At 35.3% G+C, this 26,099-nt stretch overlaps 1 protein-coding gene across 5 annotated transcripts in view; it reads left to right on the forward strand.

Annotated features, from left to right (window-relative positions):
• GRM8 (glutamate metabotropic receptor 8) overlaps nt 1–26,099 on the forward strand; it is a 310,552-nt gene that overhangs the window by 61,756 nt on the left and 222,697 nt on the right. For all 5 annotated transcript variants that reach the window (XM_072920891.1, XM_012568966.5, XM_072920901.1 and 2 more), the window contains one exon: nt 2,021–2,237. In XM_072920891.1, coding sequence (XP_072776992.1) covers nt 2,021–2,237 — 217 coding nt within the window. The remainder of the gene's footprint in view (nt 1–2,020; nt 2,238–26,099) is intronic.

The raw sequence follows: 26,099 nt of genomic DNA on the forward strand, positions 1-26,099 counted from the left end.
GGTTTGTTGTTCATCTCATGCCTGAAGAAGAATGAGAGAGAGTTAATGGATATAAGTCTGTGGTCTAGGCTTCAAGGTTTTTACTGCCAAAGTATCAGTCTAAAATATTTCTTACTGGTGTTGATTGTGTAGACATTATTGATGAAATAAGTTTCAGCAAAGGATCAGTGGCATAGTATTTGAGAAATGGAATACCAAGGAGCAAAGTTAGTAAAATCGCAAGGGTTATCTTTATTGTTTTTGCATCTATTAAAAAAAAAAAAAAAAAAAAAACCAACAAACCACAGCTGTTTTAGAGTAACAGAACAAGTTTAGAAAGGCAATGATATGTGTTTGGAATATGCATAATTGTCTTATTACAGGCCAAAAATATTTTGTCTGTAAAGAGGTAAAGATGTTTCAAACACTTTCTGAAAGAAAGGGAATTTATACAAAGCAAGTTTTGTAAGAACAATTTATTCCTTTAGTTTTACTTGGTATATTTTTTCTTTGTTAGTAATGTTGATTTCCATGAAATATAAGCTCTAACTTTTTCTGTGATCATCCCTCTCTTTTTCTTTTCTGTTCTCTTCAGTTGTTATTATAACAACATTTCAGATTTTTATTCTGATGCATTTCCATGAGTAGAAAATTTGTTAAAGAAGAATAAAGCCAAGATACATAAGAGTTTATTTTGTTAGTTTCTGGTTGAGAAATGATTGTGCCAAGCCTTAGAAAATTAACTGTTTATTCAGGCTGTGCAAATATATCTGCACTGTCTATGCAAGTTTGGTTGAGGACGAAACTCTGAATTCCTTACATTTGCCTCAAAACCATTTTTCAGTTTGTATTGATGAGGAAGCACTGAACAGGACATAATAGTTGCACTGAAACCTTCTACTCTGACATCTAATGTGACAGAGAGTATTTACCAGAACACCTGTTGCCTGGCACTGCTCTATTTGTCTCTCAACAGAATCAATTTAGGAACTCCGTTCAGATTGCTTTCTTGAAGACTGTTTTATGTTTTGTGACGTGAATTAAGTACCTCTTATTAATATAGATCGCAATGCAATATTCAGAGTATCTTTTATTTCAAGCTAATGACTGTTTAATCAGTTTTACTGTTTAAAATAAGAAAATAATTCTCCTTTTAAGTTAGCATAAATGTTAAATTTTCTTGCACCAAAAATATTCTTTAAAATAAGTGGTCTTGCTTACAATATCTCTTCTGGACATTACTGAACCATCTGTATTAGACAAGAGTAAACAGAAAACCACCCTTGGTTTTACTCCTAAGAGAAAAAAAAAAGTATTTTAAAGTGTGTTCCAGTTATTTAAGTTTGTTTCTACTAAGATTGTTGAGATGTTTTTTAAAAAATTTACCAGCTTTATAAGTTTTCTCCTTCTGTATATGGATATCATATGCAGGTAATTTTTTTAGGTGTGTGGTTTTTTTTTTTTTCAAATCAGATAGCTTTTGCTATTTAATATATAGCCTTCATATTCTTAAGTCACGCACAGTGAACTATTAAAACTGGAAAATGAAAAACATTGAAAAGCTTGAAAAATTGCTATACAATGGAAACACACGTTTTCATGTACGTAAATAAAACAAAGAAATGGAAATAATCCACGTTTTACTTGTCAAATTTCAAGAATCACAGTAATCATAACTGACCTTTTCATTTTCTCTAGTAATAGTACAAATTCTTCCTTTTTTTCCCCTCCTGTATTGTTTTTTACCTTACTTTTTTCTATTAGGGCCAGAATAAAAAGAGGAGTTGCATTTACATGTCAAGAGCCATGACATCTGGAGCACAGCTGAATGCATTATTTCTTGGTGAGAGTGTTACACTATAAAGCTTGACTGACATTACACAAAATCCGAGATGCTTTCTGATCAGCTGATTTAATTAAAGCAAGATATTTGGTTCTGCACAATGCCTGTGTATAATCTATTACAAGCCTTTCAAAGGTACAGGTATGTACTGTAAAATGTTATTAGATTGGCTTGCGTGACTTGTCATTCTGTTTGCAGATACCTCAAATCAGCTATGCATCTACAGCTCCTGAGCTGAGCGATAACACCAGGTATGATTTCTTCTCTCGAGTGGTCCCACCAGACTCCTACCAAGCACAGGCCATGGTTGACATCGTTACAGCCCTTGGGTGGAACTATGTCTCAACACTGGCTTCTGAAGGCAACTATGGAGAGAGTGGTGTGGAGGCGTTCACGCAGATCTCCAGAGAAATTGGTGAGTGTGTGTTTGTCGGGTTTGGTATTTATAGCTGCCGAGTTGCAGAGCATCGCTGAGTTCAGATTAGGTGTATGCAGTGTGATCAGAGCACCCATGGGTGTGTTACCTGGCCTCAAGTGGGTGATTTTGCTTCTTGCATTTCTGCAGGGTGGCAATTCTGGCAGCAATTTAAGAAGAGAGGCAAAAAATAAATATCTCTTGACTCTTTTTGGAAAAAGGAATCTCCTTGATGACTTGGGGGCAAAAAGTAACCAGATGCTGAACTACAGCCAGATTTGAGGAAATGCAATTTTTGATTCATCTCAGGAATATTATGGTCCAATGAAAGCTTCTTCTGTGTTCCAGCACAGATAAACCTAGAGGTTTTAATTCTGATGAATATTAAAAACAACACAATCCCTCCATTCTGAAGTAAAAGACATAACCTTGCCATTTTTCCTTCATAATAAAATGTCCTGTACAAATATAGGCACTATGAGAAGCATATTTAAGTACCTTTTGATCCTTTAAAAATTTTTTTTCACACTTTCATAGTTTTTTCTGGCCTGAAAAAAAAAAAAGCTGTTTCTCAGGAGCAGTAGCTTTTGGACCAAGGAATAAGATGATGAGTAGCAAGTGGTTTGAAAGAGGGTGGAATTGGTCTTTCACCAAGTACAGGGTTAAATAACAAACAATTTTCCTGTCCCTCTTCAGAAAGCCTGAGTTATCTACTAGATTTGGCTTACAGGCCATGTACATATAAACTTCAGTTCTTTTAATCAGCTTGGGTGAGAAAAATATGATCGTATCTCCCACTTTCACTAACTGCATGTGAATATAGAGAGCATCTCTGTCATATAGGAAGGCACCTATGTGTTTCAGGCACTTATGCTTGAACCATAAAGGTAAGTGATTACTTGGTAGAACCTGGTTGTAGGATGAAACTAAAGCCATTCTTGATACTAGGGAACCAGTGTATGCAACATGCTTACTCATTTAACTGATAGATATTCTTTTTCTACCTTCTGATCATTGCTGTCAGCTAGGTGTCTTCATGGGAGAGCCAAAGCTGTCTACTGTACTTTGCTTTGTTCTGGGGTTAGCAAAGGCATGGATAATTCTTTCACAGTTCATATCTAAAAGATATGGTTCATCTGTGGCAAATAGATTGGCTTCCCAAGACACTCACTGAATTCATTGGCTGAAAAATAATTTTTTCTTTAAACCATCTGCAACACAGCTAGTTCTGAGTTCTGCAAGTAAACAAAAAGAAATACAGGACTTTTTACTGTTTGCCATTTCCAGGAGTATGAGAGAACTTCAGATGGGTGCCAGCAAAAACTTAAATTACCTTATAATCACAATTGTTTGAGTGTATGTCAGTTGGATCTCCACTGATCCTGGAATAAAAAAAGACCATTGTAATTTGATAAATATTTAACATGAATAAGATAAATAAATATTGTTAACAGGATTGTGAATCCAAAACTGTTAAAATCAGCAATAGATGTCCTAGGCATTATAAGATCTGTAACACCAAAAAGCATAATAAGTCATGATTAGTGGTTTGATTTTTTTTTTTTCCCTTGTGATTTATGTTTTCTATTAGAACATTTGATTTTTGGCAACCTCTGTGCCCCCATCAACTTACCAACTATTGCGGGTATCAGGTTCTGAAGAAGGAGAGCAGAGGGAGGCAGGACAGACAAGTAATTGTTGTTTCCTAGGAAAATACTCCGGTAAACAATCAGGTATATCATATGTAACCACAGGGACATGACTGATAACCAGTGTAGCATTGTCAAGAACAAATAGTATCAAATCCATCTAATAATTTTCTTTGACAGGATAACAGCTTATAGCTGGAGAAAAAACACTTGATGTGTCACATCTCTCAAATTTTGTAGTGTTATCACAATTGTCACATATAGTATTCTTCTGAGCCAATTTCACAATTGTGATCAGGGGTAAATAGGCTGGGTGCAGAGCTATTTAGAAAAGTTTTCTCAGAGAGTGATTAGCAATGATTTCTGTTTAAATGAAAGAATGTAGTTTGTGTTTGGCAGTTGTTTAAGCTGGATCAGCTTAAACATGTTTCATGTTTAACCCAGATGGACTTGGAATAAAGATTACTGTAAAATCTGGACATTACTTTAAGGTCAGAAGGACTAAGACTAGGACTAGGAGAGTAGAAGAAATCCTTAGAGTCAAAATCTGAAAACACTATCTGGAAAAGGACAAAGTTAAGACACCAACAAGGCATTTAGTTTCTGCAAGAAGGATCTGTACAATGAGGAATTCGGACAGACAGGTCAGAAAATACTATTTTAAAAATGATGCAGGGATGATAGTAAATTCTAACCTATATTCCTCATTGTTTAATGGAACATGCAGGTGGACATACCATCTGCAAAATAATTTGAATAAACCTCCAATTTGTCTGTCAGTTGTGGAAAGTAATTTTGACTCAGTACAGGTTTTGTCCCTCACTTCAGAAAAGATGAAACTCCTCAAGCAAACAAGAACAAGGACAAATCTCACAGATGTGGTCCGTGAGGAATGGCTGAGTAGGGGGGCTTAGTTCAGCTGCAGAAGAGTTGACTAAGAAGAGGTGATAGAAAATGTTTTCAGATAGGCTTTTGTAGAAGGGTAGAGGACCACTTGTTCATCCAAATACTGTATAGTAAGCAGAAATAATTGAATGAATCTCTAGCATGATTCTGTCTAGGATTCTGTCTGGAGAAAACCCCTTGTAATAATTTAAGACATTAAATATTATATCAGCTTACTTGGGGACATTTTAGAACTTCCACTGATAAGGATCTGTGAGAATGCATTAGGCAAACACCTGCCCAGTGATTATGTAAGTGTACTTAGCTCTTGCTTGGGGCTGGGGTGGAATGGATGATTTCTTAATGTCCCTTCCAGCCTGATCCTATTATCCATTATCTTCAGACTTTTCATCTGAGCCATAGGGCTGGAAATGCTTTTAAAATGGAATCTGAATAGCATTTAACTATGTGATCTGAGACTATAGAGTCTATGTGGGTTTACAAAAATCATCACATAGTATAAGACCACACACAAGAGCAAAAGTTGCCAGGTCTGTGTTAATAAATGGTGTGTTAAGAGAACCTAATTGGGACACTGTTTCCTGTGCAGCTGGCATACAAGTGTACAGGACAGCTCAGCTCCTTGCTGAGTACTTTATGTCCTGCTTAAGATAAGTAGCCAAAAACTGAAAGCAAAATGAATGTGAAGATCAGCTAATGAAAAGCAAACAATTGAGAAAAAGAGTGTGAAAAATATTGATATATTAATTTCTGAAAAAAATTTAGTGTATAAGTAGACATGTGAGGTAGCAGATTTGAAAATATAAGCCAAAAGTTTGTTCCTTTGGTTTATTATTTGTATTGTTTTTTAAAGGAGAGTTGAAAAAGGGCTAGGGTTCTACCTAATTTTAATACACAGATTAATTTATTGTACTTATTTAATATAATGTTGACCCTTTGTCTCTAATTTACAGTTTGCTTGACCCTCTGTTCAACTTCTGTTTCTTGATCAGTAATAGAAGAAAGAGGAAGAAACAGGCTCACAAATGAAATGTGGAATACTGAAAAGGTCAAAGTGGTGCCACCCTGACATGTCACCAAATATATTACATATCAAAATCTGCTCTAATTTTAATGACAAAGATCCTGTCTGGGACAAAGCAGAACTGGAAATTAAATATTTTACATGACAACGATTGGTAGGAGATTATTCCAGCTCATTCTTCCATGCATTGTTTGAAGACAATGATTAAATTTACAGAATTTTCTACTCCCATTAAAATGTTAATGATACCACTGTAATAATTTTGACATCATGATCAAATCATTTTGGTACATTGACCAAAGGAATGAATTCCTATTAATTTCTTAGGAGTTTAAACATTAAACTGAAGCTTGAGTCACTGATACAAACTAAAATGGGGAAATAAAGGGAAGTGCACTTTACCAAATCTTCATTAAACTCTTGTGCTGAATATTAGTCTTCTATTTACTTTCTGTTCATTATCATTGACCAAATAAATGTTGGAAAGTTTTGGATCCAACTTTCCTTTAATGGTTCATTTCACCTGTTATTAGAAACCAAATGAATATACCATTAGAGAGAAAATCATGGGATGCTTTTTCCTTGTTTTTTAATTTTTCCTTCAGAATAAAAAAGCACTTGATTCAGACAAATCTCTTTGAGTTCAGAATACTTGCTGTGTGTGATGTTTGTACAGGAAAATGTAACAAATGTACAAATAATATATGAAATGCTGCATGACAGATTTTATTCACCACTATTGGTCAACTGCTGATAGGTACTAGCAGTGAAACACTTATGAAACTTTTAGAAGAGGAGGAAAAAATTATAAAGGCAGGTAGTGGAGCTGATCATTAAGAACATGCGAGAAACTTCAGCACTGCTTGCCCCTTTTTGCTTGTAAGTTTATTTTGCACATCTTGACAGAGGTGTAAAGAAGAGAGCAAAGAGCATTTAATCAAATAACATTTTTTAATCTTCGACTGGTCAAAATAACAGCTTCATAGCAGCTTTATTCCAGAAGAGAATGGTGTACTTAATATCAAGGTATGACCTTGAATACTTGTTTTTAGGAACAAGGTTCCATAGTTTTGCCTACTCCTTTTATACTGGTACATTGCAGGTAGCAGCATTTTTCTGAGAAGGGACTACAATTACTTTATGATCTTTCATAATATTGTATCAGTACAGTGACAAAAAAAGCTATATATTAATGATAATGAATGCTTATGCTGAATGAATGCTACAGTAGCTTTGTTTGTTTCAGACTTCAACACTGGTAGCTATATTTTGTTTACATAGGAAATGGTCTGTGACATTTCTTTGACATGGCTCTTAAATCATGTTTGTCTCTCGTCAGTTCTTTCAGGGTGTTTACAGTTGTGCATTGTACCTCTGCTTTTATTCAAATTATTGGATTGCTTATTCACAGAAGAATCACAGAATAGTTAGGGTTAGAAGAAATTCTGAGGATCATCTAGTCCAACCCCCTTCCAAGGCAGAGTCACCTAGAGCAGGTTACAGAGGAATATGTCCAGGTGGGTTTTGAATGTCTCCAGAGAGGCAGAAGTACCTTTCACAATTTTTGGACTTCAGATTTTCAGTGGAGAAAGTGGAAGTGTATTGTGAATTGGGGAGGGAGTTTTGAGCAGGAAAATAAAACTTAAGGGGTGTGGCATTTCCTTTCCACTTAAACTTTGATAATTTATAGACAAGATGGGTTGCTGTTAAGATTAATTCGTATTTCCTGCAGTAATCTCTGCATACATTTGATATAAAGCTAAAGATTTTTGTATTTTGTTAAGTAAGATGAATGGACTTCCCCCAAGATAGTGTTTAATGAAAGATTTTAAAAAATCTTGCAACATGAAGATGAAAGAAATACAATACATGAAATGTAACCTTTTCCCCAGAGATAGTTCTGCTTTAAAGTCTGTTTTCAGGCATAACAAATTAATTTTCACAACTAATAATATTCTAACATACCTTCGCTAAGGGTAAACAGTTTAATTCAATTTAAGTTTTATTTTCATATTTATGCAGATAAAACTCTATTGATAGCACTGTATTTCAAGCTGCAAGCTGTAATTAATAATAACGCTATATAATTGGCTACAGGAGCTTCAAAGTAATGTTGAAAAATTCCAAAATCAGATGGTAGGTGTATTAATATTTCAAAAGCTTGAAAATTACTCCAGGAGTTTTTAATATTTGTACCAATTAGTACCTGATAAAGAACAGCATAATTTCTAAGGATTTAAAATCAAGGACTATTTTAATTTATCTCAGTCGTGCTGATCAATGTGATATTCTTTAGCTATAATTATTTATTTTCTCTATAGTTTTAGGGAGACATCTCAGAGCAGTAAGCTTTCTGTGTATGTTCTCTGACCCTCCAGTAATTGTAGGCAGAGAGACTTTAATACTCTTGAGGTGTTCTTCGTCAGTTGATTAGTTAAGGCACTTTTAAAATGTCCTGTAGGAAGCTCAATATCTGTAGTACTTGAAGTCCTAGAGAGGTCTTTGTAGTAGGTCTTTTTTCTTCAGACAAACTTTCTTGCTTGCATTGGTTGTGAACACAAATTCAAAGAGTAATAAAGATGTCCAGAAAAGTTTACTTCCTCAGTGCTTTTAGTGTTATGACTTGTTTGTAGCCATTTCAAACTTCTTAACTTAGTAATTATATCAAATTAAATTTTTTAAAAATTTATATATTATATTTTGTATAAATACAAAAAATATAAACATGATTCTGCTAATTTTTAGCAAACAGATTAATTAGATTAAAAACTAAATTAGATTCAAAAAAATTATTTTTGATTAAATATAGTGTGTGATGGCCTGTGCAGGGATTGAATCTTCACAACCTTGGTGTTATTAGCATCATGCTCTCACCAGCTGAACCAATCTCAGGGTCTTCTGTGGTCTAGAATCAGCCTCATTCACATTAAGAAGAAAAGACAAATTGTTGAGGCCCTTGAGTTTTCTGAGAAAATTTCTTTTGTCTCTCTATATATCTTTTTGTCTTGAAATGGTTTCTATTAGTTTTAAATATTTAGCATTTTTTAGATGGCTTTGCTTTCTACCTGGAGAACTGTAAGTTTTAAAAATTGTGTGGAGCAATGCCTCATGATTGATATTTGCAATATACTTCTGGTATATTCTTTTGTGATCTGTGGCTGCAGTTAAAACAATGAAGCACTGGAACTGTCAGACTGAGACAGACACTGCAAGTCAATATCTTGTCTCCAGTGGTGGCCTCAATATATGGAACAGAAAGACACCAAAATCTTACTTATTCACTGGCAGAAATACTTATCCAAGGAGTGTTTGGTAGCACCAGGTATTTAGCGGTTGATACTTAGATTTCCTGAAGCATGAAAATTTATATCCATTATAATTTCTTTCTGTTACCTTTTTAACATTTTATCCTCACTTGTTAATTATTTTCTTGTCTGGATGCTGTAAATGGTGCACAGGAGAATCCAGTTAACCTCCTTCATAGTGTGCCTTCTTAAGACTTAACTCTGGGTTATAAGATATGAAGTAATTTCAGTTTAATGGTTTCTCTTGTCACTTCCTGGATCCTTTATTTCATTTATTTCTCTTGTAAGCTGTGTAGCCATGACTTGAACACTCCAAGTAAGGCTTTATTGTTGATTTCTGTAGTGTCATTGTAATCTCCTTTTTATTCTCAGCCCCAATCTTTATGCATCCTGTCAAGTTGTAATCTTTTTCTGTTGGCTGCTGGGTATCAAGCAAATTATTTCCAAAAGCAATCTGTTCTGACACTCAAAGTTTATTAACAAATGGCAACAGCTGATTTAGATCCCAATGATGTGTGTGAACAATTCCAGGTATTTCTGCCAGCTCACTCTCCACTGTATTTGTCAATAGTCAATATTTTTCTATGACATCTTTGTTTATCTATCTTTGTGAATACTTTGTCTCTTCTCTCTGCTCTTGTTTATTTCAAATAATTTTATACCATTTTCAAAATTTCCAATCTTTTAATTCAATACACTCCCTCTCCTTTTGAAGATCTTTGTGTTAAACAAATCAAACCCTAGTAGGCACTTCTAGAGCACATTTTTATTAACTTTTCCAGTGCTGAGTTTTGGCTGTTTCTTTCTATTCCTTCTCCTCATTGCTTTTGATCCTCAGGAGTCCCTTCCCTCTCCCCACTCTCCAGTCTTTAACTGTTCATCCAAAAGTCTTCTAAAAACTGTATTATGAATGTTAATATTCTTTATGCAAAGCTGATATATCAGTTTTGGTAGTAAGTACTGTTGCATGCTATCTAAGTACTAAGAGCACAGTACAGAAACATTTGAATTTACATTATAAATGTATCTTGTACAACTGTATGCCCCTCCTGAATGCATTTATTCTTCAAGGTGCTTTAAACTATGTAGGATCACATCTGCTACTGTGCAGTGGTACTGGTAGTTTGAGGTGAGCAACTTTGCTAAGTTGAATTTTTGTTATTGTCCAGCTGCACATGACTCAGTCACATAGCCCAGGGTCTTTAAAATGTTAGATTAGCTCTAAAAGAAACTTGGAATTTCTCTTTCTTCAGAATTCTTGACAACTGATAGTTTATTAATTGAGACAGAGGGAAATTGCATTATGATTTTTGTTCAAACTTCTGTATTACAGCTGAAGCATTTTTTTTGTTCAGATTACAGTATACTTTTATTTTTGATAGCTATAAATGAAACAGAAAATGAATATTTCATCTGCTGAGTTTGCAATTATGCCTTCTGATATTAAAAAGAAAAAATGAACAAATGCAACTGAGACTTTGTTCTCAAGATTTTTCAAGAATTTTGTCTGAATGGTAATATCTATCAGAAAAAAAGTAATCATAAACATTAATGTTACCCAATAGTTATCTTTCCTTCCTTCCATAGGCTAAATGTTGTTAATAAATTGTGCATGACTTGTGGTCTACTTTCTTGGGCAGTCCTATGGATGTCTAGAACTGTTAAAGCAGACAGTGCTGGTTTTTTTTTTTTTTCCTCTGAAGAGAAAGCAATTGAGAAAACAGCTATTCATCACTCTGTGTTTATGTAATAGATATGTGACTTCATGCCCATTGTTATTTACTGTACTGTGATAGATCTACCTCAATAAGAGGTAGATGATAGTAGGAGATGCCCACTATCTTGCTTCTTTTATATTTTGGTAAATTTCAATGTATTCTGGGTTTTACCAGTGGGATTTTCACTTCTCATTTTATTTCTTTATGACTTTCCCCACTTTTTCTACTGCTTGTATTGTCACTGGCTGCAGTTTTTAATATGCCGTACTAATACAAGATTCTTGATGTAGAAGGGTTGACTTGAGTTGAATGCTACAATGCCGACAGTATTCTTGCAAGATTAAATGCAAAAAATGTCTGATTGTAAATGTCAAAGAGATATTCTTGTCTTCATTTTACTTATTTTCTTTCTGTTGTTGAAGGCCAGGGGCCCATATTGTGCCCTGAGTCACAGCAAGCAGATGTTTGCTGTTAAACATGCAGTGGGGTAGCTTAGCAGTAACAGCTCTCTCTTGGGTGTTCAGACTGGGGTAACCCTTCAGATAGAAGTCATTGCCTCAATTCTATTACCTAATGAACTTTCCATGAGTTCCAGAGAATTCTGTTCAAAAAATAGTATTTCAAGAATTGCTCTTATTTGTTTCAGAAAAAACAGGCATATGTGTATGCCCAACTAATATTTAGAAAAACTCCTGCATTGATTTTTTTTCTGTTATAAATGCATGATTTTTATGTAAATTGCAAGCTGTGATACCACTACTTTATACTGAAATGACAGATATATGCATATTGTGAAAACTCACAACTTATGAAAAAAGATAATTTTTTTCTCTTGCCAGAAAACAAAGTGTTTCTTAGGTCCTCTCAAGTACAGAGTTTTGTATGATGAAAACAGAGTTGTTTATTCCTCTACTTTCTTAAATACATAATGATTACAGACTTTTCATCACTTTCTAGAAGAAACTGAAAAAGAAATAATTGTTTAAAATGCTGACATTCTAACAAAAATGCCAGTCTGTCTTAATATTCTTCATAAAAGTAGGATATTTTGAGTAGACAATTAATCAAGAGAATGAGTTACAAAACAACACCCTTGAGTAGCACAGGTATTATGCAGATAAATCCCTGTGTTGCTGTGTCTTTATGCATCCCAAAATTTTCCTGCCATGTCCTTCTGGAGCATACTCTACAGCAGCATTCAGGAATGTGCTGGAGTGTAATTAATCCTGAGGATGTTAATGCTCTCTCAGGTAAGATCAACCACACCTGTTTGCAGGAGTACCAAGTCAAGATCTGTTTTCATTTAAAAATGGGAACAAAAAATCTGCACTAAACTTGTAGGGAAGTTCTTTATGTTTTGTAAGGATTACTATTTTTCTTTTAACCTATTTTCCTTTATTTTGAGGGTGGGTGGATGGGTGTCTCTTTTTCTTCTGCATGGACACCTTCCTTTAATACAGTATGCAAATCCTGGAACATCTTGGGCCCCAGAAGGATGAGAGAGAGTGGTATTTTGTAGTCCCAGGAAATAAACAACCTTCATTTTATAAAAGTTGAAGCTGAAGTTTGGTATGAGTACCATGAATCCCTGCTTTCATGGTAGAATGGGAGCCTATATAACTCATCAGAGCCTGCCCAGGTCTTTGGTGACTTTGCAGAGTTCTCATGGATAAGGGGAATAAAGCACAAACTGAGCCACTTTTTGCTGCTCTGCTCAGATGGGAGCCAGATGAAGGCAGTAGATCTGCATGTACTCTGCCACATGCATTATCATACATTCTGCTGGCATGTTGGATTTGCTGTGAGATGCATTACAACATTTGCTAGGGCCAGTAAATTGAGTTATGTGATTGTAAGTATTTTACCTAATATGGTAATGCACTTAATGAAGTACAGATAATCATGCTACTCAATTTATAAGAATTGTCAAACCTCATAATTAATTCTATTATATTATGGTATTTTATGGGTTAAATCCTTTCAAAGCTTATTCAGGAGGTAGAAATATTAATAATCTTTGATAAAAATATTTTGATTAGTTAATGTTTTTGGATTTTTTTTTTACAGAATCATTAGCTTTGTAAACTATTATGCCACTTTCACAAACGTGAAAGTGTTAGAGCCAATCTGAAGATATTCTTTCTGTTGCTAAAATGTATGCAAAATAGATGTTGTTTTTTCTCTTTTTTTTTCCTCTGGTGAAGTGCAAAGGATTTGGTTTAATAATTAAAAAGTAACCTACAGAATGGTATGCATGGCATGGATGTTTACAAGCTTAGTTATAAACTTTTTATTGAAATAATGTGCATTTTGTTGTTAAATCCCTTAATTACTTTGATATTTTAATTATTCAGAGTAGGCAGTGATGACTGTACAGAGGCTTTTAAAGCCATGGAACTTTGTGGATGCTTTTCTTCCTATGTGGACCTTGGTGGGATCTAAACTCTAGGTTGGCTGGGGAGAGAAGGATTTCATGTGATGGCAAAAGCTCAGCTGAGATGAAGAAGGACTTCTCAAAGAGAGAGCAATGGTAATGGCCAGTTTTTCACAGTAATGTCCATGAAATTGTAAGTTTCATTAACTAAAGTCAGTTTAACTGGGGTTGTCTTATCTTTCTTTGTCTTTCTGTGATAAACAATTACAAAGGAGACAGATTTTTGGAAGAGGACATTTGGACGTGTTCAGGAAATGTGTTAGTGATGGAAGAGCATCAGTTCCCATATGTACACTTGCCACAGGCACTGAAAGCTTGTGACAAGCCCCTCTGGGCTACCTGCACATCAGGTGCCTCTCAGGAGGAATGGTGAAAGGCATCCAAGGACTTCTGTGCTGGCTACAGAATTACTTTCTCTTTCCTTCTAAATAACTCCTTCTGCTCATTTGTTATTTCTGTTGCTATTCAGGCATAGAATACCTTGTGTGAGAAAAAGATTATGTACAGGCTTAAATGGTAGAATATAGAGTGTTCAAATGCTTTTTTTCCCCTAGTCCAATTGCATATTTTACACAGAAATTTGCCCTGTTTTACAGGGCAAATGAAAAATGAAAGAAGGGAAAGAAAAAATATAAACAAAGTGAAGAAATGCTTGGTGGATATTTTCTGTTATCTGTTATCAGCTTTGAGTTTACATTGTGTTCAGACTAATAAAGTGCTTAACAAAATGCAGTTATGTTTTGTTAGGAAATGATATTCTAGTCAGTGTAATATATTTCTGAACAGGGAAGTAAGCCCCTGAATTCTGTCCAGTTTGGTTTAACTTATGCACAGAAAGGGAAGGAAAACAAAGCAAGATTCAAGAGTGGACTGGAGCAGTTTATAAAAAGGACTGTTCAATGCATTTGCTTGAGACAGAGTGGAACTGGACTCAGAAACCCAGACGATCCTTCTGCACACTCTTGCTCTTAGGATTTGCTCAGGGACAGAAGAGTAGTGGAGGCTCAAAGGCTGAAAGTTGAGTTTGGGTTCTGTCTGCCCCCTCAAATCATCCTTTCATGCTCGAGCAATTTGTCACTTCTTTAGGAAGGTATTTTGATTGATGACTCTGTAATTTTATTCCATTTTAAATGGATTTATTCAAAGGAAACATGAGTCTTGAGTAAATGCTTTTTTGATGGTGCACAAATTCCCTTTACTCCCTCTGTCTTAAATAACAGAAATTAAATACATCCACAAATATTATTTTCACTCCAATTTTGAGATGTGATTTTCCAATCTAATTAAAAATATGTACCTTCTAGCTTGGATATATGTTTTATACTGAATCATGGTTTCAATTAGGAAAGGTTGGTTTTGAAGCAGTTGTAGCTTATGGATTATTTGGCATATCAGATGTGACTGCTTTTTTTGATTTATGGTTTATTAATTTTAAAAACCCATAAAAAAGTAAAAAGGTTAATGCAAAATCAAACACTCACCTGTGCAACTGAGCTCAAATCTTAGTTATTTGTGCAAAAGCTCCTTTGCTATCTCCAAAGGAGAGGAATCCCAGAATTATGAGATCTTCATGATTCACCATTTAGCAGACTGTGCCATGTGCAGTTGACAGCATGGTGAGGGAGTTTACATAGTGCTATTGCTTTTGCTTACTTGACATTATTAATTCTTTGCTTCTACAATCAGTGAATTTCTCACCATTCTAATTCATTCTTTTCCATACATGTGAATAAATAAATTTTAGACAATTAAGCAATTGAAACAAGACTGACACCACTAAAATATAGCATGATGAGACACCAAGATTAGTCTCAGCCCTTCTCCAATTAATTTGCTCCATCAACATTTTATTCTTAGTGAAATCATTGTTCACTGGTAACTGGATAAAAAAATAACACAATCATTCTAGCACGGAGAGCAAGAACCTGTAATTGTTGTATTGAAGTAATCCTAATACTGCTGAATCTGTAGGAATAAGGTAATGGCTATAACATTTGTATTTGTCTTATCTTTTGCATTTAATATAAGTTCATTATAAAACTTAACATTAGGTTTAATCTGTTGATTATTGAGTGATGTTATGCATCAAGAGAAACAAAATTATTGAAGTAAAACAACCTTTGGAAGGCAGAAACTGGTATTTGTCCATTTTCAGACTTACAAAAAGAAGTACAATTATCTTGTGGACTTGCACTATTTAACACATTAAAATAGTTGCCAGAAAATAGTTTTGATTTAGTTTTAGATGCAACATCCTGTGCTGTGTTTCCCAGTAACTGAGTGGTTTCTGCTTTTTCAGGTTTTGTTATTGATTGTGTTGAGTTACAGAACTTAGGGCATGTATCTATAAATACTTGTGGTGGCAGTGGGGAGTAGGATGAGTGGGCCCTGTATAAAAGTAGACACGGAGATCAAAATCCCAAAGCTGATGGCAGAGTACTAGGTGAAATGAAAGCATTACAAATGCTATATGCTACCACAGGATCTTTGTGGGGGGGAAGAAAGATTTAACTTCTTATAACTTGCTCATGACAGCCTTTCAGAGGGAGGGAAAGGGAAAACAAGAGATGCAGTTGCTTGATGATAAAGAGGAATTAAGGATGAATAATATATAATTCTGTAGTATGACATGAGGTCAGAGCCCCAGATGGCCTTCCAGCTGTCATTTTTTCCAACTTAATTCTTAGATATCCAATTAATTCCTTTGAAAGTTCCTGCTAGAGGCTTCTGGTTGCAAGCATGCCATGTCCTCAACACTTCAAAAATCCCAGAGAAGTCTGAAACAGTGGCTGTGATCAGGAGTTTGATTTACATCATTTCATGCTGTGATCATCTGTGGGGTTACTCTAGCACCAGTGGATGCTAATTTTCAGAGATGTGTGAATGACCTTCCAAGGTTGACTGCAGCCAGAGCCTACCTGTCCAGGAGGACAGGACCTGTTGGATTGCACACATGTGCACTCACAAAAGGTGCAAAACCTAAAAATTATTTGGGGAAATTAGTTCAAGTGGTGCCTTTTAATTTGGAATCTCTAAGCTTGAGAGTAGCAGGTGTGCAGGTTTAGATATACAACCTCAGATATACAAACAGAAAAACAATATCTTTAAATTCAGAACCATATTTGGCAGAAAATAAAATACAAGAATATGAATCTACAAACTTATTTATTTTCTCATGGCGTGCCTTAAAAACAGTTGCTGTTTGAAAAGGATTTCCACTATGAACAAAGTATCACATCTGTATTCAGGTAATTTAGCAGCTCAGTTTCATCAAACAGGAGTTTTCCAGGATTACCTGTGGCAAAGGAGTTACCCAAAATGTGCAAGATAATCCAATTGCAGTTTAAAAAAACTTACAACAAAGAAAATCAACTAAAGATAGAAGTTTCTGAGAGCATCAGGAAAAGAGAATGAAAAAGTGTGACGGGGGCTGTATGAGACCAAGAGTTTCTCTTCTGTCTGTGATTAAATCAAGGGGAATTGCATCTCTTGTTTATTTTTGCAGTTAAAGTAATCGAGGTCCCTGGTGTTGGGACACCTGCTTGCCTTCCTTTCTTTCACCTCTTTTTTCCCATTTCTCTCTCAATTTTGCTATGAACAGACCCCATACTTATATGAAAACTGATATTTGATTCAAATTGAGTGTTTTTAGATTTATACATGTTTACAAAAAGGGATCAGTGGTCTGCTGCAGAAGGAAAGAGGTACAGTAGGTTAATAAAATATTCCTCTATATTTTTCTATTGACTTCCTAAATTCTTTAGAGAGTCAATTTAAGTGAACTGAGAAGTCCCCATGTGGGTGCAGAAATCTAAAATTTCAGTCAGACAGTTCCTAACTTGATAATCTCATTAACAGAATTGTATTTAATCTCATGTGTATCTGTGACAATAGAACTATTTTAGGAAAGAAATCAGGGAGTTTTGAGCAATCCCTTATTTAATATTATGAAATGTGGATGCCCTTTCATTTAAGGAATGTGGTAGCAAATACATGATTTTTTCTTGTAAATGTAGTCAGTGAATTTTAATTATGATTAAAGTAATTATCTAGAATACACAAAACATAAGAGCCTTAATATACCTGAATGGGGTCTAGTAAAAGGTTCAGAAATCTCAGGTCTCTGTCTGTTGCTAAGGCCTTCTCCAGAAATAAACCTCTAAGGCTTTATATATGTAGATATATGTAGAAACTGATACACTAGCATTTCCTAGACCATGAAGTGTAGTTGGGCCATTTTATTTAATGGACATTTTATTTAATAGCCATTTGATAATCCATGGTCCCTGAATTTATTCCTTATTTTGTAGGAGCCTGAGCATATAAAAGGCTTTGGGATTTTCTAAGCTGCAAACATCTCTGATTCTAAAATTAAAGAACAAAGGGTTTCAATGAGCAGGGGCATAATGTAATCTTGTTAACTATGGCTTAATATGTTATGGTTAAATTGGGTGAGAACTTTAATCAAAGTTTTATCTTTTGTTGGAACATTTGATGTGACTCTGTCCTTTGTGGGTGCTATAGTATCTCCTAAAAACTGAGATTAGCCTTTCCCCAAGGGAGACCACCTAACTGAATCTCATCTCTGATCAGCCTTGTGCTTTCACAAAAGATGAATGTACTTAATAAGCTTTTGGACCTCTACTTCTCTGTCAAATTTGACAAAACTGGGAAAAAAGCTGGTAGACCTCTTGCAATATGCCAGAAAAAGTGTACATTGTTCCACACAGGTTACCATGGCCTAATTTTATAGGTTTTGTTTCATTGGGAAACAAAGAGGAAAATATCTGGAATGTGCAAAGCATGCCAATAAAGTGGTCAGATCTCTGGGGTTTTAAATGAATGGCCTCTTATTCACCTCTGAATTTAGGGTTCTTGCAGTAAATACTGGTTTTTTTCCCCTCTTAGTAATTATTTAAAATAAAAAGAGAAAAAAAGTTTCTTTCCAAAATTATCTTCCTCCTCGCCCTCCTCCTCCTGCCCGAGAGAAAAATAAAGGCATCGAGTAAAGGCTTTTATTTTTCATGATTTATACATTGTTTATAAGACACCATCAGTGCCTACAACTTTAATGCATGGCAATATTTACCTTCATATAATATTTGTAACATTTAGAAATCAATGTGGCATACTGCAAAGATCATTGTAACTGTAAGTACTATGTGTGGTAAATGTCAAGATTTTAATTGCACTAAGCCATAGGCTTCTTATTGCTTTTTTGGAGGAAGCATGTAATGAGCATCTCCCCAGGATGTTACACAATGGAGGGATTCATCAACATACTTTACCTGCTGCTGCTCTAAGAGTAGAGTGGTTTAGTGTGTAGCTTTAGGCTGTAAAAAACAGATCCTGAGACAACAAAAAAGGAGAAATGTGTTTCTGTGATAGTGTCTCTCCTACATACACAGCAATTTAATATTACCACAGTTAAATAAATTGTCAGTGCCATAATGTGGTTTTTCGCCTAGGTGCTGCCTAACTTTTGCAGGATATAAATAAAGAGGCCATTGTCAAAGACAGCAGATGGAAACAAATAGTGAAGGAATTAAACTCTCTGAACTATTTTCAGCTGGTTTAAGAATGCTTTCTTCAACCGTGAACAGAAATTAGTACTTAATGTGCAAATCTGACTCAGTCCCTCACAGTTATGACATTTGTGGGCATTTTTCACAAAGACGTAGACAGACCAAGACCTGCCTGAGTAACTGGCTGATTTGGACTAGGGCAGGTAAAAGGTCTCAGAGGTGTGCTAAACACAAGCTTTCACATTAGTTCATCCCCTGTAGTTATCGATGCCCAAGATGCATTCATTGTGGGTGTGCTTGAGGTTGCAGCAGGTTCAGTGTAATCTCCGTCCTCTGGCACCACAGATTAGAAGAAAAAATACTCTTATCTGAGTCATTTTTACAGCACCCTTCTCTGACTTTTCCTTAATTCTCCAGCACCAGGGAGTGTAATGGTTTTCCTCTGGATGGATTTTATCTTCTTATGCAAATATTTATTGAGGAGCTAAAGTGCTTAACTCTTGTCTTCATATTTGCCCAAGATGTGCTATCCAGTGTTCCTGTGGTAGCAGTTCAAACATGTAGCCTCAGCTCCTCCAAAGCAAGACTGAGTGTTGAGATATGGCCCACCAGTGCATTATGTTGTGTTTGCTGCTTGCTGTGACACAGCAGAGGGAGCAAGAACTTCTCCCTCAGGGATGTTTCTCTCCTTGCACATATCCCCAGTTATGTGAATAGAGAGCTACAGGTTAGCTCTGGATGTAAAAAAATTCCAGACCTGAACCTCAGCACAAAGGTGCCCTAGGAAGCAATTTGCTACTGTCCTGTTGAAAAAAATTTCCCTGTAAGCTCTCAAGACCTAAGAGTGGGTTTTGGGTATTAATCTCAGAAGCCAGATTGCTCTGTAAGCATTTTATATTCTGCTGCATTTTGTGAATTGCTGTAATGCTTGGCTGTTATTTCTTCAGCTTCTTGGTTTTTTGAAAGTATTTGGAGATGGGCCTTAAAATTTTGGTTGTTATTGAATGAGGGCCCAAAGTGATGTTCAGTGAATCTCTTGCCAGACAGTTTGCTGTCACTGGGAATGGGTTTGAGGACCCATCCAATTCCATCTAATATCATGTTCCTGTGCACTCGAGCATAGTGTCCTCTGAATGACAGAGATATAGCAAAGCTGCTCTTTTCTAGGCAAGCAGAGATTTTCCAGCTTTGTTAGGATTTCTCAAGAGAATTAGTCTGTTATAGGTGACTAAAGAAATACTTATGTTGATCATATTTTCAAGTTAGCGTTTTATGAGATTTTTCATAGCATTTAAGTGATAGTATTACTCTTTTCCAGAGCTCTTAATTGTATTATACATCATATGGCTGCTTAAAAAAAATATGCTAAAATCTGGAAATGGATGAAATGGATACTTGAATTAGTTCCATAGCAAAATCTTTTGTTCTAGAAAGAAAATAACATCTTTAATTCTTTACACCGTAGGAGAAGAGGAAGAGCTGGTTTGGATTTGCATCCATTATAATTCTGCCCCAGTGACTTCAGCACATTGTGGTGTGTTAGGCACTCATGTTCAATTATGGAAATGATCCTTTAGAAGAAGCTCTTTTAAATAAAATGCATAGATATTTTGAAGGAAACAGGCTGATGATCACTGTAAGGTGACAGATGGAGGGAGAATAAACAATTCAGAAGTAATATTATGGTATTCTGTGGGTTACAATTGGAATCTGGGTCATAGACAGACTGTCTAGTATACATATTTAAATAGGCTTTGCACGTACTTCTTGCTGTTGACTGCATTAAGATCCCAAGGCATGACAGCATTGAAGAAATTGGCCAGACAACTTGGATAGGTTTGTCTCAGTTTTTGTAGACCAGCAAGTATATCCTGCTTTCCAGAAGCTAGTACAAAAAGGAGCTGTGGTATAAAAAGTGGGTACTGCTTAGTTTAATTAAAAATAGTTTTTGATGCTGAGCTATCTGGGTGATTTTTTTCAGAGTAATTATTCTGGTGGTGTAAAGAACAGGAGACACAATGCACTCTTGTGCTACTCCAAACTAGATACAAACACCTCTAATAGTCACTCTCTAGAAAGCAGTGTGTAATCAAAAGGACCTTCTGAGCCTTACTGAAATGAGAGGAGAAATCTGATATCTGAAAGCCTTTCTCAGCTTGTCATGATGGAATCCAAGCATGGCACTGAGTTAAAAGGCAAACCTGTAACTGCCTCTTAAAGGCAGCATGGCAAATGTTAATAATGATATTCCCTGACTTGATAACTGCAGAAGAGCAGGCATGTGACATTAATTTTCCTTCCTGCAGAGACACATAATATTATGTGCAGAATCACCTATTGCTTTCTTTGGGATCGTGACCTCTTGATGACAGCAAGAATGACTTAAAACTGGAATTTAGGATCTCTGACATAATGAAATGGGCCATAGTGGAAATATTTTCCCTCAAAGCTTGTTGAAAATAATCTCTTCCATCTGCCTGTTGAAACTCTGATGTTCTGATATTTTAAGTAAGAATGACTCATTTTCAAGAGCTATTGCCTATCAAGAAATATTCATGAAAAATAATTGGATACCCCAGTTTTGAAACATGAGTCTAAGGTCTGCACGCTAAGTGTGTCAGTATTCAAGCATAAGAAGAGATAAAATACAATGAATAAATGATTCATCGTTTGTTACTGCCATTTCATGGGCATGAGTATGATAGAGATGTACAAACCTTTGTGCAAAAATCATCTAATAAAAAATAATGTGTTCCTGGTGATTGCATTAATATAAGGTGTAGGCCTCATCAGCAATGCAGTAGTAACATTTATTTATTTGTGAGAAGTTTGTTATAAGCCTTCTTTCAATCTAGACCTCACAGTTATTCTCTGAAGTCAATGATCTTTTTTTGCCTCACCCAACCTAATTTGGTTTCTTCTAATGTGTCCACCTGTTCTTTCAAATTCCCTGCTGAGACATTTCTGAAATTCTGTGAGAAGTTCATGCCTTCAGAACCAAGGCAATATAGCTGAATGTACTATCTTTTTTCTGGATGTGGGAAAAGAAATGTGTTTTGCAGAATTATGGAATACTAGCATTGTGTGTCCAACATTGCAAAGCAATTCATACAGTTATATTTTTAGAATAATTTATTTACCATTATATAATTAATTGAAAGATTATGTCATTAATTAGGCTTCTTCTCTTGAAGCCTCTGCATCTTTACATACCACCATGTAAAGTGGTCTCAAGACCCTTCCCTGATAGCAGGTACAAGGTTACAGAACAAAAATGTTGCAAAGTCCAATATTTCACAGTCTTTAATGGTACTGTCATTTGAAAAAAAATGAACTACTACATGCACTTCACATGTGTACCACTCTATAGCATTAAATTTTGTTGTTAGTTATTACAACAGACAGTGCATGCACTGATGCCATGAGTAGCAGCTGTCACACAATATCATTGGGAACAAATTTTCCTCTGACTGTGGAACATGAACTACAGCTAAAGAAAATATGGAGCTGAGTATATGGAAAAATACAAACTGGAATGTATTTGGACAGTCCTTTCTGGCAGTCAAAGGAATTGCGCACCTGTTGGTATCTTTTAATTCAAACTGAAACTGCTTTCTGAATATACTACGTACAGATGATTTACAGCTTTATAATCTGTTATGGCAGTCCCTGAAACAATTCAGTAAAGTAGAACTGGTTTGGTTATGGACTGTGATGAAAAAAGTTACATTTTCTACATTTTAAATCCTAGTCTTTCAGTTTAATTATGCAATTAAGATATAAAGAACAAATGGAGACAATATATTAAATCTGTGTTGAGACAGCTAAACTGAACCATAAAAAAGACTATGGAAGAAGATGTCATGGTTAAAGAACTACAAGTCTTCATGGGAGTGAATTTTAAGAGACATTAAAGATTGTTGGACTGTATAAAACTGAGGTCATATCTGCTACTGCAGAAATCAGCCAAGGTGTCCATCTGTCAGGCCCACTGGGATGGTCATAGAGCACAGTAATAACCCAAAGGCTTATCTGAGCTGCAGCTCAGTTTGTTGGTCACTGAGCCAAACTCCCTACTACTAAATTTGAAGAATATTTTTAACAGAAGAATAGAGCATATTCATGTTTTCTTTAGAATAACTGGGAGGTCCTATTCATCCATTGCTTGGATAAATCAGAAATGTTATAAGAGTAATAAGTAACTTTGTATATTTTTTTTTCTGAATTGAGAAAATATTAGATATTTTGATGATAATTGGCCTGTATCAGGGTGATAAATATGAACCTTACCACAAAGCCCCCTTCTTTTTTTTCCCCCCTTAACTTCTGGATTGCAGAACTCCTTGCTGGTGTGCTGATATTTAGACTCTGGAGGCAATCCATCTGTACCTTTTGAGTAGGACTGTGAGAAGACACTTGACCATCTTGCCTTTGCATCTCTGCCTCTTCAGTTGGCTTATAACAAAATGAAGCTTCCAGCCCTTTGGTCTACTGAGAATATTCACATTCTCACTGTTTACTCAGAGGAAAAGCAGCAACCCCCTGTGCATAGGAAATAGTGGTGGTTTTTATATTTGTGATTGTATAAGGCTTTTAGAGACTGCAACTAATTACACATAAGTTGTGTCTGTTGTAGTTACTTCATGTTTTACCAAGCTGCAAAGCAAATACAAGGGTTTCAAACTTTAAATATGGTGAAGTTTTGATAAAACAGATAATCTTTGAGAAAAGTCTGTAAATGAAAACAAAGCACTCTTACAGTTACTAAAAATAGGAACTTGAAGGTGATACAATTTAAACACTGGTGAAAGCCCTAATATTTGCAAGAAAATGCCTTAAACTCTCTGAAGAGCAGACCATACATATGTTCTTACAGTATGCCACCTGTTGATAGGGTAACTGTTCCTTTGAATATAGTCTCTCCAAAACTAAATTGCTAGAAGATGCAGATTAAAATGTCTGCAGGTGTAGAGATGAAGTATGTATTGAAGAGTTCACTAAATACAAAATCTTCATACAGTGGCCTTTGTGAAAGCCTGAAATTACTTCTGTCATTTGTTAGTCATTAGTCCTTTTTTTTTAATTGCTTGATTTCTTAAAATACATTTGAGAAAACAAGCCCTGTGATATATGTTAATTTTATAATTTTATTTTATTTTTTGTTATTGCTAAGATTATTTTAAACAAGAGTGCTAATAAAGTGGGCAGATGAGCAATGAATAAATGGTACAAAGATTGTGTCTGACAGAAAAATATAGCCTGAAATATAAGGGATTTGTTATTTCAGTTTTACTTTTAGTATGTTACAGGATACTAAGATATGAATTATTGAGAAACATGAAAAGTTAGTTATAAAAGATTTCAACAAGCAAAAAATTGAGGCTGTCTAAGCATAAGGTTACCTGTCTAGTTCAAATAGAAGTTTTAGCATTTGGAGTGCCTTCTCTTACTCCTGGCTGTAGATCTTTAACGTGACCCATGAAAATTAAACACAGTGCTTTTAAGTGCCTGCCCTGAAGCAAAACCAACTGATAATCTGTTTTAAGAATGTCTTCTCTTCAAAAAGGGACATTTAAATATTTTATGAAATATTGTGATTTATTATATGTTTCATAATCATATGTAGGGCTGCCTCTCTTCTGGAAAGTTTTAGTCTTTATAAGTGGTAGAAATTTGCCTGTGAGAGAGCTAATTTTTATATTTCCAGAATGCAGATACTTCAGGAGTAGAATATGCCATGTTTCAATAATCACAACACTTAAAGCAATGATTAAAGAGGAAAAGATAGCATGTACTCTTAGGATAGGAAAACAATTTCTGAAGCAATGGGAGAGGTGCTATAGTAAAATTTGGCAAAACTACTTGTTAAATAGGTAGCCTAATGACATATATTCAAGTATATATCAGAAGTATAAAATTAACGCTACCTGTTGAAAGAGGATAGAAAGTCTTATTTCTGAAGTTGAGAGAGATTTTTAATAAAAACAAAAGAATAAAAGGAAGCTTTTGTTTTTAAAGGTCTAAGGTAAAAGAGCACTCTGACCTCTTAGGTACATGACTGCTGCAGTTAATACAATTTACATGGCAGTGAACTGGCAGCAGAGTGATAGATCTATTAAAAGCTGAGAAAAGAAAGAAGGACTAAGTTATTCTGTCTTCTTTAAAATGTGGGTATTTTGTTACTTTTGTTACTTTGGCTTCACTGTGTTAATAGTACTAAAACATTGCCAAAAATAGAAAAGAACTTGCAGCAGTGAAATAAGAAATTAGTTGCTCTGGGTATCGAGAATGTCTGTATCACATAAAGGCATTTTTTACATTGCAATGGGAGGAGAAGACACCTTGGATAATATGAATATTAAACAGGTCTGTTTCCCAGGGGACATATTTTGTCTCTTCCATTGGCGTATACCATGCCTGTGATCATTCTGATGTTTAGAGAGTACTTGAGAGTAGCAGGAAAAGCAGTAGATGAAGCTGACAGTAGATGAAGACCTGTCTGTGTCTATATTGCTTTTCTCTATACTCACACCACGGTCTATACTCACATTAACAGAAAGGTCTTCTGCACATCTTTCTGGAGCAGATCTGGTATCTGGGAGTGCCGGAACTTGTCTTGCCTGTAGATAAAAGTCCTTTTTGTGTGTGAGAAACCCACTATTTCAGCCCACTGACCGTTCATTTCAGTGCTGGTAAGAGGCTGCTCTGGATGCACTGAACAGTGAAAACTACTGTTCTCATTTGGCAGACTGTGTATTTATTCCCATGGGCTGTCTTGTCCTGTTAGTCTTACTGCCTGTCCTTCCTCTTGCTCTTTCCCTTCCTTTATTGTCCTCCTTCCCTACCCTTTAGCTTTCTCCTTCTAACCTTTCTTTTTTCTCCTAACTGGCATGCTAAAGTCTGTTGATATGCCACTAGCTCTTTTGTATGATATATGAATTCTCCATGTTTTTTTCTGATTTTTGTTTTGCTCAGGAGTTGACAAGGTAGATAGTTTGTCCAAAGTATACTGTAAAATGGTACAATCCTGTAGATTTTACCACAATGTAAATAATCACTTGAATAATAATTCCTCTATTTCTTGTCTAAAGATCAAAAAGCTGTGATCGTCGCGAATGCACAAGATATCTGTCTTGGTACTGATAGTGCTGGTATACAATGTAATCTAAATGCCAAAATGAAATAAGAGCTATAATAGAAAACAATATGAAAACAGGGTGACAGTGACAAAATTATAGTGGTAGCCTTGTTTTTTGTCTCATTGGTGTTCCTTTCAGGAGAATGTACAGTTTTAGTTTAAC

This window comes from Taeniopygia guttata, chromosome 1A (assembly GCF_048771995.1).
Source record: "Taeniopygia guttata chromosome 1A, bTaeGut7.mat, whole genome shotgun sequence".
Taxonomy (NCBI): Eukaryota; Metazoa; Chordata; class Aves; order Passeriformes; family Estrildidae; genus Taeniopygia; species Taeniopygia guttata.